An 18983-nucleotide genomic window follows, 5' to 3' on the forward strand; every position below is an offset into this window, starting at 1 on the left:
TGTTGTAGGCGTCACTGAATCACGGCTGAAAGAAGATTATAGCTGGGAGCTATGAGCATGAGGGTACACATTGTGTCAAAAGGACAGACAAGAAGGCAGAGGGGGTGGCGTTGCTCTGCTGGTAAAAAATGAAATCAAATCATTAGAAAGAGGTGGCATAGGGACAGAAGGTGGTGAATCTTTGTGGATAGAACTAAGGAGCTGCAAGGGTAAAAAGACCCTGATGGGAGTTGTATGCAAACCCCCAAACAATGGTAAGAATGTGGCCTAGAAATTATAACAAGAAATAGAAAATGCTCATCAAAAGGGCAATATTACAATCATCATGGTGGATTTCAATGTGCAGGGAGATTGGGAAAATCAGATTGGTGCTGGATTCCAGAAGGGGGAATTTCTGAAGTGCCTATGAGTTAGCTTTTTTTGAGGAGCTCACGGTTGAACGGACAAAGGGATCAACTATTCTGGATTGGGTATTGTGCAATGAACCGGAATTGATTAGAAACCTTAAGTAAAAGAACCCTTAGTGGGCCAGTGGTCATAATACAATAGAATTTATCCTGAAATTTGAGAAAAAGAAGGTAAAGTCAGATGTATCAGTATTACAGTGGAGTAAAAGAATTACAGAGGCATGAGAGATGAGTTGGCCAGAATTGATTGGAAGGCACAGGATATATATATGCCAAAGAGGAAGAAATATTCTAAAGGAAAGATGACATAACCGTGGCTAACACAACAAGTCAAAGCCAACAAAACCAGAGTTCTGAAAGAGGTGGTTGAAGAGATTGTGGAGGCATTATCGAGAATCTCTAGATTCTGGAATGGTTCCAGAAGACTGAAAAATTGAAAACACCATTTCACTCTTCAAGAAGGGAGTGAGGATGAAGAAAGGAAACTATAGGCCAGTTAGTCTGAGCTCAGTGGTTGGTAAGATGTTTGATTCGATTATCAAGGATGAGGTTTCAGGGCACCTGGAGGCAGATGATAAAATAGGCCACAGTCAGCATGGTTTCCTCAAGGGAAAATCTTGCCTGAAAAATCTGTTGGAATTCTTTGAAGAAATAACAAGCAGGATAGAGAAAGGAGAATCGGTTGATGTCGTGTACTTGGATTTTCAGAAGGACTTTGACAAGGTGCCACACCTGAGGCTGCTTAACAAGCTATGAGCCTGTAGTATGACTGGAAAGATTCCAGCATGGATAAAGCAGTGGCTGATTGGTAGGAGGCAAAGAATGGGAATAAACAGAGCCTTTTCTGGCTGGCTGCCAGTAACTAGTGGTGTTCCACAGGGGTCTGTATTGGGACCATTTCTTATTACATTGTATGTCAATGATTTGGATGATGGAATTGATGGCTTTGTTACAAAGTTTGCAGGCGATATGAAGGTGGGTGGAGGGGAGGTAGTTTTGAGGAAGTAGAGGGGCTACAGAAGGACTTAGACAGTTTTGGAGAATGGGCAAAGAAATGGCAGATGGAATACAGTGTTGGGAAGTGTAAGGCCATGCATTTTGTTAGAAGAAATGAAAGGGTTGACTGTTTTCTAAATGGAGAGAAAATGCAAAAAAAACTGAGGTGCAAAGGAACTTGGGAGTCCTTGTGCAGGATTCCCAAAAGGTTAATTTGAAGGTTAAGTCTGTGGTAAGGAGGGAAATGCGATGTTAGGATTCATTTCAAGAGAACAAGAATATAAAAGCAAGGATGTAATGTTGAGACTTTATAAAGCACTGGTGAGGCCTCACTTGGAGTATTGTGAGCAGTTTTGGGCCCCTTATCTTAGAAAACCTGTTGAGACTATAGAGGGTTCAAAGGAGGTTCATGAAAATGATTCCAGGATTGAATGGCTTGTTACCTGATGAGCATTTGATGGGTATTCACTAGAATTCAGAAGAATGAGGGGTGACCTCATTGAAACCTATTGATTGAGTGGATGTGGAGAGGATGTTTCCTATGGTAGTAGAGTCTAAGACCAGAGCACACAACCTCAGAATTGAGGGGTGTCCTTTTTGTACAGAGATGAGAAGGAATTTCTTTAGCGAGAGAGTGGTGAATCTGGAATTCTTTGCCATGAGCAGCTATGGAGGCCAAGTCTTTATGTATATTTAAGGCAATGCTTGATAGATTCTTGATTGGTCATGGAATGAATGGATGTGGAGAAAAGGCAAGATATTGGGGTTGAGAGGAAAATTGGATCAGCCATGATGAAATGGCAGAGCAGACTCAATGGGCCAAATGGCCAAATTCTGCTCCTATATCCTATGTCTTATTAATCCTTTCATTCTTCTGAACCTCTCCAGAGCCAACACATGTGTATGATGCCCTCTGACAAAGAAATGGGGTAGGCGGGAGAGGGCGTTTTCTGGAAATGAGTCCATGTCTTTCTGACTGGAGCCAGATAGCTGCTAATTCCAAAGCAAATATAACCTGGAAATATGACATACTCAGCAGGTCAGGCAGCATCTATGGGAAGAAAAACCAACATTAATAGTTCAAGTCAGAAGGGAAAATGTAGGAATTGGAACATGTATAAGTCGCAGAGGAGATCAAGAGACGGTAGAGGTGATCAGTGGTAGGTTGGAGACTAGGACAGACTGAAGGGCAGGAGGAGCTACAGTCTTCAGTAGAAACTCAGCTGGTCGAGCAGCATCTGTAAGGAGGAAAGGAAATGACCAACGTTTCAGGTGGAAACCCCGTGGAGGGAGAATGTGTTGAAGGATTGTCTGGTGGAAGATGTAGGAAGACATTGGGAAGGCCACATTTGGACTGTTGTGTTCAACTTTGGTAACCTTGCTCTAGGAAAGATGTCATTAAGCTGGTTCGAAAGCAAAAAAAGAGATATGAGACTTTTGCCACGTCTCAAGCGACTGAGCTCTAGAGAGTGGTTAGCAGGCTAGGACGTTATTCATTGGAGCATAGGAGAATTGAGGGATGAACTTATGGAAGTGTACAGCACTGTGCAAAAGTCTTAGGCACATGTAAACAGAATCTGTAAAACAAGATGCTTTCAAAAGCAATGAAAAGTTTCCAAATGTCAAATAGATTATATTGCAATAAACAGTAAAAAACTAAATCAAATCAATATTTGGTGTGACTACCCTTTGCCTTTAATTTCTCTTAGGTAGGCTGCCATTTGTCATTAGGTAGGGTGTCACCGACCCACCAGCTGACCCATGGCTTGGCGTGACCCTGATCGGGGAGCCAAGCAGGTACTGCAGCTTGCCCAAGGCTGGCCTGCAGACTAGCGGAGGGAAGGAGAGCCTTACACCTCCTTTGGTAGAGATTTATCTCCACCCTGCCACCCAACCCTATCTATACCTCCATCAAATCTCCCCTCATTGTTCTTCACTTGGGGAATGAAGTCCTGATTTATTCAACCTTTCCTGATAACTCAAGTCCCAGCAACGTCTGTGTAAAATTTCTCAGTACTCATTCAATCTAATTGATATATTTCCTGAAGGTAGGTGAACAGAACTCTGCACACACTATTTCAAATTAGGCCTCACCAACATCTTATGCATCTTCAACATTTATATGAGATACAGAACCGATTAACTAAAATACTGTAGTTGAATTAAATTTTGAGTCCATGAAACCAGGAGGTGAGATACTTTCCATTGAGGTTCATGGGAACAGTGTGGGAGGCTGAGGATGGGGATTGTACTGACAGGTCACTAGCAGTTTGGTACACACTGTGGGGCACTAGGAAACATGGACCTTCGTCAGAATTAGAATCAAGTTTAATATCACCGGCATACGTCATGAACCTGTTGATCCTGTTTTACTATAAATAAATAGTTAATTAATTACTGCAAAAAACTAGGAATAAAAAGGTAGTGAGGTAGTGTTCATGGGTTCAATGTCCATTCAGAAATCGGATGACAGGGGAAGAAGCTGTTCTTGAATCGTTGAATGTGTGCCTGCAGTCTTCAGTATCTCCTTCCTGATGGTAGCAATGAGAAGAGGGCATGTCCTGGGTAATGGGGATCATTAGTGATAGACGCTGCCTTTTTGAGGCATCACTCCTTGAAGATATCCTGGATACTAAGGAGGCTAGTGCCCATGATGGAGCTGACTAACTTTACAAGTCTCTGCAGCTTACTTCAATCCTGTGCAGCAGCCCCTTCCCTCCCCCGCATACCAGATGGGGATGCAGCCAGTTGGAGTGCACTCCATGGTGCATCTGTAGAAATCCGCGAGTGTTTTCGGTGACAAACGAAATCTCCTCAAACTCCCAATGAAGTACAGCCACTGTCTTGCCGCCTTTATGGTGCCTTGATACAGTATGTTGGGACCGGGTTAGGTCCTCAGAGATATTGACACCCAGGAACTTGAAATTGCTCACTCTCTCCACTTCTGAAGTTTGTAGAAGGGAAGAGAAAGCAAATGGTTATTGTGATTTCTTCTGCCTTGTGTTTCCAGCCGACACTGGATGTCGAGAGCAGGGACAATAGGAGGAAAGCATCAGTGGTGACGCGTTGGAGAGAGAAGGTGTTTGCTCTGATGGTGCAGCTGAAGTCACAGGAGATCAGTCACACCAACGATATCAATCATCTCCAGGTCAAGGTGCGTACCTTGTTTATTAATTGCATTCTGCCTTCAATATTATTATTTCAAGCAGCTCTTCATAACTTATAAACACAAGATAGTCTGCAGATGCTAAAAATCTAGAGCAGCACACATGAAATGTTGGAGGAACTCAGCACGTTAGGCAGCATCAATGGAGAGGAATAAACAGTCAATGTTTCAGGTTGAGACCCTTCATCAGGACCTGATTGTTTATTTTGTGGGTGTCGCTCATCATAACTTATTTTTATATAACACTTTATTCTTTATAGTTGTTGAATGTTGTTGTTTTTTGTTGCATGTTACACCCGGACCAACACACCACAGTAAATTTGTAACACATGTAAATGCATATGGCGAATAAAATTGATCCTTGACTCTTGATTAACTCTGGGCCTAGGTCGTCATTTCCTCCCTCTGCAACTGGATCTTTGACTCCCTAACTAATAGACTGCACTCAGTAAGGACAGGCGGCAACACTTACACCCTGATCTTTCTAAATACTGCTGCCCCACAAGGTTGTGTCCTCAGCCCATTAATTTACTCCCTGTACGTTCTCTGGCATGATCAGATTCTGCTCTAGCTCCATCTACTGGTTTGTAGGTGAAACCACTGTAGAGGACTGCATCTCAATGAAGGAGATTGAGAGCTTAGTTATGTGGCTTTCACTCAACGTCAACAAAAGGGATGGTCATTGACTTCAGGAAGGGGGTGCCCTGGACTGCTTTGGGCCTTGTTTGCAGAAAGAGCAGCCCTGGAAATTCCCACAGACCCTGCCTCCGCCAGAAATACAGAAATTGCGGGTCCCGAGGAATGGGATGGGACCTCATGGCACCGCTGAGACATTCCAGTCCCACCTCGGTGATCATATAATCCAGGCTGATTCGCTCATCTTCCAGAACAGATATTAAAACAGAAACAAGATTACTAAATCAGTATTTATTTACTATCACTGCCTTATGTGTTGAGAAGTTTGTTGTTTTGTGGTAGCAGTACAGTGCAAAGGTATAAATTCACTGCTAGTTACAGAAACAGTGCAAAAAAAAGGACTCATGAAGTAGTGCTCATGGGTTCACGGAGGGGAATTCAGTTGATCCTAAATTGTAGAGTTTTAGGGACCTCAGGATCCACTACCTCCTCCCCGATTGTGGAAACGAGAAGAGGGCATGCCTCAGATGGAGGGGTGGCGCCTTCTTGAGTCACTGCCTCTTGAGGATGTCCTCAGTGGTGGGGGAGACTTGTGCCCATGATGGAGCTGAGCCTACAACCCTTTGCATCCTCTTCCAGTCCTGTGCATGGGAGCATCGATACCAGCTGTGATGCAACCAGACAGCTGCTAGATGAAACCATTCTCTGCAGCTTCTTTTTCATTGTTAATTCCTTATTTCTGTAATAAATTTTCTGGTGAAGTTCTTAGCAGTAGTCACAAATTTGCATTAATTGGTCAACAATTGCTACAAAATCATGAATGCCCCTTTTCCTAGGGATTTGCTGAAATGCACAGGCAGAAAGGATTCAAGATTCAAGTTTATTTACCATGTATATATTGAAACATACAGTAAAATGCTTCTTATGACTAAACCCTAACCTGACCCCTAACTCCCTTTTCTGTCCCCAAAACCATCTCCACGAACCTAAAAAAAACACTGATTCTGAGCCATGACTCAACAGAAGTCTCAGCCCAGAACCACCTTGGAGCAGGGGGCCTTGGTGTGACTGGATTTCAGAGTTCAAAGAAAAATTTTTATCAGAGTATATAAGGTATAGGAGCAGAATTAGGTCTTTTGGTCCATCGAGTCTGCTGTGCCATTTCATCATGGCTGATCCCAATCTCCTGCCTTCTCCCTGTATCCCTTCATGCCCTGACTAATCAAGAATCTATCAATTTTTGCTTTAAATGTACATAAAGACTTGGCTCCACAGCCACTTGTGCATCGAATTCCACAGATTCACCACTGTCTGACTAAAGAAATTCCTCCTCATCTCCGTTCCAAAAGGATGCCGCTCTATTCTGAGGCTGTATCCTCTGGTCCCAGAATCTCCCACCATAAGAAACATCCTCTCCACATCCACTCTTATCAAGGCCTTTCAACATTCAATAGGTTTCAATGAGGTAACCCCTCATTCTTCGGAATTCTATCGAATACAGGCCCAGAACCACCAAACGCTCTTCATATGACAAGCCATCCTGTCCTTAGAATTATTTTCTTGAACCTCCTTTGAACTTTCTCCAGGGTCAGCACATCCTTTCTAGTGTAAGAGGCCCAAAACTGCTAATAATACTCCAACTGAGGCCTCACCAATGCTTTATAAAGTCTCAACATCACATCCTTGCTTTTAGGTTCTAGTTCTCTTGAAATGAAAGCCAACGTTGCATTTGCTTTCCTCACCACAGACTCAAACTGCAAATTTATCTTTAGGGAATCCTGCTGAAGGACTCCCAAGATTTTGAATTGACTTTTGATTTTTCTCTCCATTTAGAAAATAGTCTACCCTATTTTTTTTTGAGAAATTGCATGGCTATTCACTTCCCGACACTGTATTCAATCTGCCATTTCTTTGCCCATTCTCCAAATCTGTCTAAGTCCTCTGTAGCCTCTATAATTTCTCAAAACTACCTATCCTCCTATTTTTGTATCGTCCACAAACTTTGCAACAAAGCCATCAATTCCATCATCCAAGTCATTGACATATACCATAAAAAGAAGACCCCTCACTGGTCACCACAGCCAATCAGAAAAGGCACCCTTTATTCCAATTCTTTGCCTCCTGCCAATCAGCCACTGCTTTATCCATGCTTGTTAAGTAGCCTCATGTGTGGCAACTTGTCAAAAGCTTTCTGAAAATCCAAGTACACAACATCAACCAATTGTCCTTTGTCTATCCTGCTTGTTACTTCTTCAAAGAATTCTGACAGCTTCGTCAGGCAAGACATTCCCTTGAGGAAACCATGCTGACTATGGCCTATTTTATCAAGTACCCTGAGACCTCATCCTTAGTAATAGACTCCAATATCTTCCCAACCACTGAGGTCAGAGTAACTGGCTTGTAATTTCCTTTCTTCTGCCTCTCTCCCTTCTGGAAGAGTGGAATGACATTTTCAATTTTCCAATCTCAGAATTAGAATCAGGTTTATTATCACTGGCATGTGCTGTGAAATTTGTTAACTTAGCAGCAACAGCTCGATGCAATACATAACATAGAAGAAAAAAACAAAGTAAATTAATAATAAATAAATAATTCTATTACAGTATATGTATGTCGAATAGATTAAAAATCATGCAAAAAAAAAAGAAATAATATATACTTAAAAAGTGAGGTAGTGTCCAGAATGCTCTCCATGGTACATCTATAGAAGTTTTTGGGTGTATTTGCTGACATACCAAATCTCTTCAAACTCCTAATGAAGTCTAGCTGCTGTCGTGCCTTCTTTATAATTGCATTGATATGTTGGGACCAGGTTAGATCCTCAGAGATCTTGACACCCAGGAACTTGAAACTGCTCACTCTCTCCACTTCTGATCCTCTATGAGGATGGGTATGTGTTCCTTTGTCTTACCTTTCCTGAAGCCCACAATCAGCTCTTTCGTCTCCCTGACATTGAGTGCCAGGTTGTTGCTGCGACACCACTCCACTAGTTGGCATATCTCACTCCTGTACGCCTTCTCGTCACCATCTGAGATTCTACCAACAATGGTGGAACTATTACAAAACCTAGTGATTCTCGAAAGATCATTACAAATGCCTCCACAATCTCTTCAGCCACCTCTTTCAGGACACAGGGGTGTATACCATCTGATCCAGGTGACTTCAGACCTTGCAGGTTCCCAACAGTCTTCTCCCTAGTAGTGGTAACTTCTGACCCCTGACTCTCTGGAACTTCCACAGTGAAGACTGATGCAAAATACTTATTCAGTTCATCTGGCCAGGCAGCATCTGGCCTGGTCTGGTGCTGATGCTGCCTGGCCTGCTGCTGCGTTCCACCAGCATTTTGTGTGTGTTGCTTGAATTTCCAGCATCTGCAGATTTTCTCGTATTCAGTTCATCCACCACTTTCTTGTCCCTCATTACTACCTCTCCATCGTCATTTTCCAGTGGTCCAATATCCACTCTTGCCTCTCTTTAACACTTTATGTATCTGAAGAAGCTTCTGGTATCCTCATTTAACAACATACATATGTATAACCGTATAATGTATATAGAAACAAGGCAATGTTTCCTCAAACCAGGGTGTAAAGCACACTAGTACACATAACACAGATAACACATGATAACTTATGACGGTAAGGATAAAATCTACGGATGGATCACACAAGTAATAAACTAAAGTGCATTAATATTTAATATTGTAAGGTATGGAATAGATTAACCAGTGACACTTCAAATATGATATGGCTGGAAGTTCTGAAGCCAAATGGCCTGGGGGAAGAAACGGTTTCTCAGCCTGACCGTTCTTGTTTTTATATGTCACAGTCTCTTGCCTGATGGTAGAACGTCAAAGAGGATGCTGGATTGATGGGTGGGATCCTTACTAATACTAAGGGCTCTAGGTATGCAGCATTCCTGATAAATATCTCTGATGGATGGTAGGGAGACCCCAGTGATCCTCTGAGCTGTTCTCACAGTCCTTTGTTGGGACTTTCGGTCCAGTGCTCGACTGCTCCCTTTCCAGGTAGAGATGCAACTTGTCAGGATGCTCTCAGTGGTGCTTCTATAAAATACAGTTAGGATGTGGGGTTGTGAGAGCCTTGCTTACCTCAATCTCGAGGAAGTGGAGGCACTGCTCTGCCTTCTCGTTCAGAGAGATGATATTAAGGGACCAGGTGAGGTCATCCATGATGTGAACTCCCAGGAACTTGGTGCACTTAACCGTCTAAGGAGGAGCCATGTATTCACAGAGGGAGATTGTTTGTCTGCACCCTTCTGATGTCCACAATGATTTCATTTGTCTTCCCTACGTTCAGGCTTAGGTTGTTCTTCTCACACCAATCCACCAGCCGCTCCACTTTTGCTCTGTACTGCGAACAGATGCAATGTGTAGTATCTCACTACATACTGCCTCTGTCTGTCACCATATTACCCTGAGATTCACTTTCTTGCAGGCATTCAGACAACAGAGAAATGCAATAGAATCGGTGAAAAACTACACACAAAGGGTGACAAGCAGCCAATGTGCAATCAATCAGTTGACCTATCAATCAATCAATGAATAAATAATATTGAGAACATGAGTTGTAGAGTGGTACTGAGTGAGTCCATAGGTTGTGGAATCAGTTCAGAGTTGAGGTGAGTGAAGTTATCTACACCGGTTCAGGATCCTGATGGTTGATGGGTAATAACCGTTCCTGAACATGGTGGTGTGAGATCTGAGGCTCCTGTACCTTCTTCCTGATGCAGCAGTGAGAAGAGAGCATAGCCTGGATGGTGGGGGTCCTTGATGATAGATGCTGCTTTCCTGTGGCCGTGCTCTCTGATGGGGAGGGCTTTGCCTGTGATGGACTAAGCTGTGTTCACCACTTTTTGTAGGCTTTTTCATTCCTGGGTATTGGTGTTTCCATGCCAGACTGCAATGCAACCAGTTTGGATAGTTTCCACTGTGTATCGATAAAAGTTTTATGTGACATGCCAAAACTGCACAGATATCTAAGGAAGTAGAGGTACTGCTGTGCTGTCTCTGTGTTGACACATACGTGCTGGTCCCAGGACAGATCCTCTGACGTGATAGCACCAAGGAATTTAAAGTTACTGAACCACTCCACCTCCAATCCTCTAATAAGAACTGGCTTGTGGATCTCCGGTTTCTTCCTCCTGTAGCCAATAATCCGTTCTTTGGTCTTGCTGACGTTGAGTGAGTGGTTGTTGTTGTTGTGGCACCATTCAGCCAGATTTTCAATCTCCCTCCTGTATGCTCCGCCTTTTGCTGTACCTTCCTGAAGCCGTTAGCTCAGCAGGTCATTTATTATGAAGCTTGTGCAGCTGAAATTCTTGTACCAGTGCAGGTTGCACACCTGGAGGCGGAGCTTGCAACGAAAGGTCAAGAACATGCCGTGCTGGTCCACAGCTTACAGGACAGGACTGCAGAGGTGGGCATGGAGCGAGTGAAAAACCAGGTGAGTGACCATTAGAGGAGAGCGTGAGCACCTGTGTACTTTACAGAGGAGAACACAACAGTATAAAAGTAAATATTTCAGAGGGTACCTGAGAAAATATTTCATCAGGGTGCTTTTAGCTGGAACATTTTGCTTTGAATCTAATCATTAACTGAGGGTTTAACCATCTACCAAGACTTTATCTCTCTCTCTTTCTCTTCCCCTGTATCTCTCTTCCTCCTGTTCCCTCCCCCTCCCTCCCCTCTCCCTCTGCATGACTTGCTGCTGTGACAAACGGCTCATCTGCTAACCCCCCACCCCACCAAAGCCTTTCCACTATCTGTAAGGCACAAGTCAGGAGCACGATAAGATTCCGTCTACCTGCCTGGCTCAGGGCAATTCCAACAAAGCAAGAAATTCCATACTATCCAGGATAAAGCAGGCACCTCGAGGAAGGCACAATAACTACACTTATAAGACATATGGATAGGAAGAGCTTAGAGGAATATGGGTCTAACATGGACAAATGGGACCAGCTCAGAACTTTGAACAGAACAGTACAGCACAGAATCAAGCCCTTTGGCTCAACAATGTGCCAAATTAAATTAGTAATCAAATGGCCAACTAAACTATAACACGAGGAATTCTGCAGATGCTGGAAATTCAAGCAACACACATCAAAGTTGCTGGTGAACACAGCAGGCCAGGCAGCATCTGTAGGAAGAGGTACAGTTGACGTTTCAGTCCTGACATAGAAACATAGAAAATAGGTGCAGGAGTAGGCCATTTGGCCCTTCGAGCCTGCACCGGATTTCAGTATGATCATGGCTGATCATCCAACTCAGAACACCGCCCCAGCCTTCCCTCCATATCCCCTGATCCCTTTAGCCACAAGGGCCATATCTAACTCACTCTTAAATATAGCCAATGAACTGGCTTCAACTGTTCCCTGTGGCAGAGAATTCCACAGATTCACCACTCTCTGTGTGAAGAAGTTTTTCCTAATCTCAGTCCTAAAAGGCTTCCCCTTTATCCTCAAACTGTGACCCCTTGTTCTGGACCTCCCCAACATCGGGAACAATCTTCCTGCATCTAGCCTGTCCAATCCCTTTAGGATTTTATACGTTTCAATAAGATCCCCCCTCAATCTTCTAAATTCCAATGAGTATAAGCCTAGTTCATCCAGTCTTTCATCATATGAAAGTCCTGCCATCCCAGGAATCAATCTGGTGAACCTTCTCTGTACTCCCTCTATGGCAAGGATGTCTTTCCTCAGATTAGGGGACCAAAACTGCACACAATACTCCAGGTGTGGTCTCACCAAGGCCTTGTACAACTGCAGTAGTACCTCCCTGCTCCTGTACTGGAATCCTCTTGCTATGAATGCCAACATACCATTCGCCTTTTTCACCGCCTGCTGTACCTGCATGCCCACTTTCAATGACTGGTGTATAATGACACCCAGGTCTCATTGCACCTCCCCTTTTCCTAATCGGCCACCATTCAGATAATAATCTGTTTTCCTGTTTTTGCCACCAAAGTGGATAACCTCACATTTATCCACATTAAATTGCATCTGCCATGAATTTGCCTACTCACCTAACCTATCCAAGTCACCCTGCATCCTCTTAGCATCCTCCTCACAGCTAACACTGCCGCTCAGCTTCGTGTCATCCGCAAACTTGGAGATGCTGCATTTAATTCCCTCATCCAAGTTATTAATATATATTGTAAACAACTGAGGTCCCAGCACTGAGCCTTGCGGTACCCCACTAGTCACTGCCTGCCATTCTGAAAAGGTCTCATGTATTCCCACTCTTTGCTTCCTGTCTGCCAACCAATTCTCTATCCACATCAATACCTTACCCCCAATACCGTGTGCTTTAAGTTTGCACACTAATCTCCTGTGTGGGACCTTGTCAAAAGCCTTTTGAAAATCCAAATATACCACATCCACTGGTTCTTCCCATCCACTCTACTAGTAACATCCTCAAAAAATTCTAAGAGATTCGTCAGACATGATTTTCCTTTCACAAATCCATGCTGACTTTATCTGATGATTTCAACGCTTTCCAAATGTGCTGTGATCACATCTTTGATAACTGACTCTAGCATTTTCCCCACCACCGATGTCAGGCTAACCGGTCTATAATTCCCCAGTTTCTCTCTCCCTCCTTTTTTAAAAAGCGGGGTTACATTAGCAACCCTCCAATCCTCAGGAACTAATCCAGAATCTAAAGAGTTTTGAAAAATTATCTCTAATGCATCCACTATTTCTTGGGCTACTTCCTTAAGCACTCTGGGATGCAGACCATCTGGCCCTGAGGATTTATCTGCCTTTAATCCCTTCAATTTACCTAACACCACTTCCCTACTAACATGTATTTCCCTCAGTTCCTCCATCTCACTGGACCCTCTGTCCCCTACTATTTCCTGAAGATTATTTATGTCCTCCTTAGTGAAGACAGAACCAAAGTAATTATTCAATTGGTCTGCCATGTCCTTGCTCCCCATAATCAATTCACCTGTTTCTGACCGTAAGGGACCTACATTTGTCTTAACCAATCTTTTTCTTTTCACATATCTATAAAAGCTTTTACAGTCCGTTTTTATGTTCCCTGCCAGTTTTCTGTCATAATCTTTTTTCCCCTTCTTTATTAAGCCCTTTGTCCTCCTCTGCTGAATTCTGAATTTCTCCCTGTTCTCAGGTGAGCCACTTTTTCTGGCTAATTTGTATGCTTCTTCTTTGGAATTGATACTATCCCTAATTTCTCTTGTCAGCCACGGGTGCACTACCTTCCTTGATTTATTCTTTTGCCAAACTGAGATGAACAATTGTTGTATTTCATCCATGCAACCTTTAAATGCTTGCCATTGCATATCCACTGTCAACCCTTTAAGTGTCATTTGCCAGTCTATCTTAGCTAATTCACGTCTCATACCTTCAAAGTCACCCTTCTTTAAGTTCAGAACCTTTGTTTCTGAATTAACTATGTCACTCTCCATCTTAAATGAAGAATTCCACCATATTATGGTCACTCTTACCCAAGGGGCCTCTCACGACTAGATTGCTAATTAACCCTTCCTCATTGCTCAATACCTAGTCTAGAATAGCCTGCTCTCTAGTTGGTTCCTCGACATGTTGGTTCAAAAAACCATCCCGCATACATTCCAAGAAATCCTCTTCCTCAGCACCCTTACCAATTTGGTTCACCCAATCTATATGTAGATGGAAGTCACCCATTATAACTGCTGTTCCTTTATTGCACACATTTCTAATTTCCTGTTTAATACCATCCCCAACCTCACTACTACTGTTAGGTGGCCTGTACACAACTCCCACCAGCGTTTTCTGCCCCTTAGTGTTATGCAGCTCTACCCATATCGATTCCACATCCTCCCGGCTAATGTCCTTCCTTTCTATTGCGTTAATCTCCTCTCTAACCAGCAATGCTAACCCCACCTCCTTTTCTTTCATGTCTATCCCTCCTGACTATTGAATATGCCTGAATGTTGAGCTCCCATCCTTGGTCACCCTGGAGTCATGTCTCTGTGATCCCAACTATATCATATTCATTAATAACAATCTGCACTTATAATTCATCCACCTTGTTACGAATGCTCCTTGCATTGACACACAAACCCTTCAGGCTCGGTTTTACGACACTCTTAGCCCTTATACAATTATGTTGAAAAGTGGCCCTTTTTGATTTTTGCCCTGGATTTGCCAGCCTGCCACTTTTACTTTTCACCTTACTACTTTTTGCTTCTACACTCATTTTACACCCCTCTGTCTCTCTGCACTGGTTCCCATCCCCCTGTTGTAAACTAACCTCCTCTCTCCTAGTCTCTTTAATTTGATTCCCACCCCTAGCCATTCTAGTTTAAAGTCACCTCAGTAGCCCTCGCAAATCTCCCCGCCAGGATATTGGTCCCCCTAGGATTCAAGTGTAACCCGTCCTTTTTGTACAGGTCACGCCTGCGCCAAAAGAGGTCCCAATGATCCAAAAACTTGAATCTCTGCCCCCTGCTCCAATCCCCCAGCCACGCATTTATCCTCCACCTCATTGCATTCCTACTCTCATGGTCGCGTGGCACAGGCAGTAATCCCGAGATTACTACCTTTGCAGTCCTTTTTCTCAACTCCCTTCCTAACTCCCTATATTCTCATTTCAGGACCTCTTCCCTTTTCCTACCCATGTCATTGGTACCTATAGGTACCACGACCTCTGGCTCCTCATCCTCCCGCTTCAGGATATCTTGGTCACGATCAGAAATATCCCAGACCCTGGCACCAGGGAGGCAAACTGCCATCCGGGTCTCTGGACTGCGTCCACAGAATCGCCTATCTGACCCCCTTACTATCGAGTCCCCTATTACAACTGCCCTCCTCTTCCCCTCCCTACCCTTCTGAGCTACAGGGCTGGACTCTGTGCCGGAGGCACGGCCACTGTCGCTTCCCCCAGGTAAGCTGTCCCCCCCAACAGTACTCAAACAGGAGTACCTATTGTCAAGGGGCACAGCCACCGGGGTACTCTCTATTACCTGACCCTTCCCCTTCCCCCTCCTAACCATGACCCACTTGTCTGCCTCCCATGGCCCCGGTGTGACCACCTGCCTGTAACTCCTCTCTATCAACTCCTCACTCTCCCTGACCATACGAAGGTCATCGAGCTGCAGCTCCAGTTCCCTAACGCGGTCCCTTAGGAGCTGCATCTCGGCGCACCTGGCGCAGATGTGGACGTCCGGGAGGCTTGGAGACTCCAGGGCCTCCCACATCCGGCACCGAGAACAACAAACTGCACTCACACTCATACTGCCCCTCTCCTCAAATAACAACAAACCATGAATTCCAAACCTTCCTCGCCTCGCCCGTTTCTGCCTAAGCCCATTGAGCCAAAGCCCTTAAGCCTTCACTCTGCTCCCAGCTCACTCCGCCGCCTGCAAACTACGCTGCCCGCTGTATGAGGCTCTGTTCCTTTTAAATCTGCGCTTCACTGCCCGACATCACACGCCTGCGCAGTCCCGCCTCTCTGAACGCCGACGGAAAAAAAAATGAAAAATTCAAAAATGGCTTCCTTGCACTCCCGCTCCGATTCTCAGACTTCCTTCTTCGACAAAGGGTCTCGGCCCGAGACGTCGACTGTACCTCTTCCTAGAGATGCTGCCTGGCCTGCTGCGTTCACCAGCAACTTTGATGTGGCCAACTAAACTAATCCCCTCTGCCTGCACAATGTCCATGTCTTCCATTTTCCTCACATTCATGTGCCTGTCTGAATGTCTCTTAAAAGTCCCCGATGTATCTGCCTCTACCACCATCCCAGAGAGCACATTCCAGGCACCTGTGTTAAAAGACAAAAACTTGCCCTCGGGCCTCCTTTGAAATTACTCACTCTTACCTTAACTGCATGCTCGTTGGAAAAAGATGCTGTTTGCCTACTCTAGTCTTTCACAATCTTATTAATCTCTCAGATCTCCCCTCAGCCTCTGCTTCTCCAGAGAAAACAACCCAAGTTTGTCCAACATTTTGTTATAGTGCGTGCTGTCTAATGTCTAATCCAGGCAGCATCCTGGTATACCTCTTCTGCATCCTCTACAAAGCCTCAATATTCTTTCTATAATAGAACTGCATGCAGTACTCCAGATGTGGCCGAACTGGAGTTTTATAAAGCTGCAACATAACTTCTTGACTTTTGAACTCGGTGCCTCGACAAGCATGCCATACATTTTGTTAACCACCCTATCAACCTGTGTAGTCACTTTCAGGGAGCTATGAATTTAGACCCAAGATCCATCTGCTAATCAATACTGTTAAGGGTCCTGCCTTTAGAAGTGTGCTGTCCTTTACATTTGACCTACCAAGGTTCAGCTGTTCGCATTTGGTCAGGTTAAACTCCATATGCCGTACCTCAGCCCATATCTCTGACTGACCTATGTCCCACTGTATTCCTTGCCTGTTGTCTACACTATCCCAACACCACCAATCTTCATATCATCTGCAAAGTGACTAACCCACCCACCTAGGTCACTCATATACATGATAAGCAGCAGAAGTCCCAGCGCAGATCTCTTTACACATTCCCAATACACAACTAATTGCAGATCTCCAGCTAGACTAAGTCCCTTCAACCACTACATTGTGTCTTCGATAGGCAAGCCAGTTCTGAATCCAAAAGGCCAATTCACCATGGATCCCATGCATCTTAATCTTCTGAATGAGCCTGCCACAAGGCACCTTGTCAAACATCTTCCCAAAATCCATGTAGACAACATTCACAGCTGTACCAACACCCTCGGCGTAATCATCCTTGGCTGGCATGGGTGAGTTGGGCTGAAGGGCCTATATCCATGCTGAGTTACTCAATGACTTCCTAAGGTAGGTTTTCATCTGTTTTCCCTTGCAGTCCCTCAGAGATGAGCTGGCTGATGCTCAGAATAGTGTGGTTCGGTTTCAGGAGATGGCAAACCGAGCTGACGATGCCCTACACCACATCCAAGAGCAAATGAGCAGGTAGGTGGTGTGACAGATTAGATTAGATTGAGCAGCATCCTGTTAGATTGATAAGCTAACGTTTTGCTGTTTGCAGGGTTTAGTAAGTGCACTGCCAGCACATCTGGCAAATGCCATTCGAATAAGTGTGAGGTGTTGCACTTTGGCAAGTCAAACCAACCAGGAGAGGGCTTTAACATTGAATAGCTAGAGTTGTAGAACAGGACCTAGAGGTACAAGTCCATAGTTCCCTGAGAGTGACAGCACAGGTACATAGGGAGGGTTTTTGCACACAGGCCATCATCAGTCAGGGCACTGAGTTCAGGAATTGGACGTTATGTTGTAGAAGATGTTGGTGAGGCTGCACTTGGAGTATTGTGTACTGTATAGGTTTGGTCACCCTATTGTAGGGAAAACCTCATGAAGTTGAAAGGAGTGCAAAGAAGATTTATGAGGATGTTGCCAGGGCTCATGGGCTTGAGTTATAGGGAAAAGTTGGGAAGGCTAGGACTTTTTATAAAAAAAAAAGAGCTTTGACCAGCGGCCAGTCTGGACATCGGAAATTTGGAGAGGAAGGGACTTATTCTTAACCAACCCTTTAGTTAAGATTCATAAATATAATTCCTTTAATTGTATACAGTGCAGTGTCTGTTATTTTGTGGCACTAATTTGTAACAAATTACTCAGCATCAACACAAACTGGGGTTTGGGGTGGGACGAGCCATCTCAATCTCATGAGTTTGGCGGAACTTGAGAGTGTTTTCCCCTAGGCTTACGCAGCCAAGGAAACCAGGGTGTTTCATAAGAATGTGGCCTATAAATTACAATGGGAGATAGAAAATGCGTGCCAAAAGGGCAAGGTTACAATCATCATGAGAGACTTCAATATGCAAGGAAAATCAGGTTGGTGCTGGATCACAGGAGGGGAGTTTCTAGAGCAGGGGTCCCCAAACTTTTTTGCACCGTGGACCGGTTTAATATTGACAATATTCTTGCGGACCAGCCGACTGGGTGGGGGGGTGCGCGGGGGTGGTGTTCAAGTAGGGTTAAACTCACCTCAACATGTCTTTACAGTTAGGGTTGCCAACTTTCTCACTCCCAAATAAGGGACAAAATTAGCAGTCAAATCCCGGGACACTTTACCCCAGGAAAGACTACCGTGACCATGAAGCCTTGCGCAGCCACCTGTGTGCGCATGCGCATACGTGCCGATTTTTTTGCACCCCACAAATCAGTTGTGCCTTCATCTTCCCGACTATACTGTACATACATTATTTCTACTTTATATAAGCTGTGTATTTATCAAATCATTCCTGCCTTTACTATATGTTAGTGTTATTTTCAGTTTTATGTGTTACTTGGTATGATTTGTTAGGTTGTTTTTTGGGTCTGGGAACGCTCAAAAATTTTTCCCATATGAATTAATGGTAATTGCTTCTTCACTTTACATCATTTCAGCACGAAAGCTTTCATAGAAATGCTCTACCTTAGCGGGGGAAATACGGGACAAGGATGGTCCCGTATGGGACAAATATAGCCCAATATACGGGATGTCCCAGCAAATACGGGACAGTTGGCACCCTATGTTCAAGTTCAACAGTGCGTGACAGGGAATGAGAAAAGGTACAGCTGATTCATACCGTTTCCTCGCGGCCCGGTGGTTGGGGACCGCTGTTCTAGAGTGCCTACAAGATTTCTTTTTAGAGCAGCTCAAAGTTGGGCCCACTAGAGGATCAGCTATTCTGGACTGGGAGTTGTGCAATAAATTAGAATTGATTAGAGAGCTTAAAGTAAAAGAACTCTTGGGGCAAGTGATCATAATATGATATGTTATAATGTATACCTAT

General features: G+C 44.2%; 1 protein-coding gene across 2 annotated transcripts in view; it reads left to right on the top strand.

Moving 5' to 3' along the window:
- cchcr1 (coiled-coil alpha-helical rod protein 1) overlaps positions 1–18983 on the top strand; it is a 57680-nt gene that overhangs the window by 18571 nt on the left and 20126 nt on the right. For both annotated transcript variants that reach the window (XM_072257402.1, XM_072257404.1), the window contains exons 7-9: positions 4414–4557; positions 10557–10667; positions 17051–17157. In XM_072257402.1, coding sequence (XP_072113503.1) covers positions 4414–4557; positions 10557–10667; positions 17051–17157 — 362 coding nt within the window. The remainder of the gene's footprint in view (positions 1–4413; positions 4558–10556; positions 10668–17050; positions 17158–18983) is intronic.

Source organism: Mobula birostris, chromosome 5, assembly GCF_030028105.1.
Source record: "Mobula birostris isolate sMobBir1 chromosome 5, sMobBir1.hap1, whole genome shotgun sequence".
Classification (NCBI taxonomy): domain Eukaryota; kingdom Metazoa; phylum Chordata; class Chondrichthyes; order Myliobatiformes; family Myliobatidae; genus Mobula; species Mobula birostris.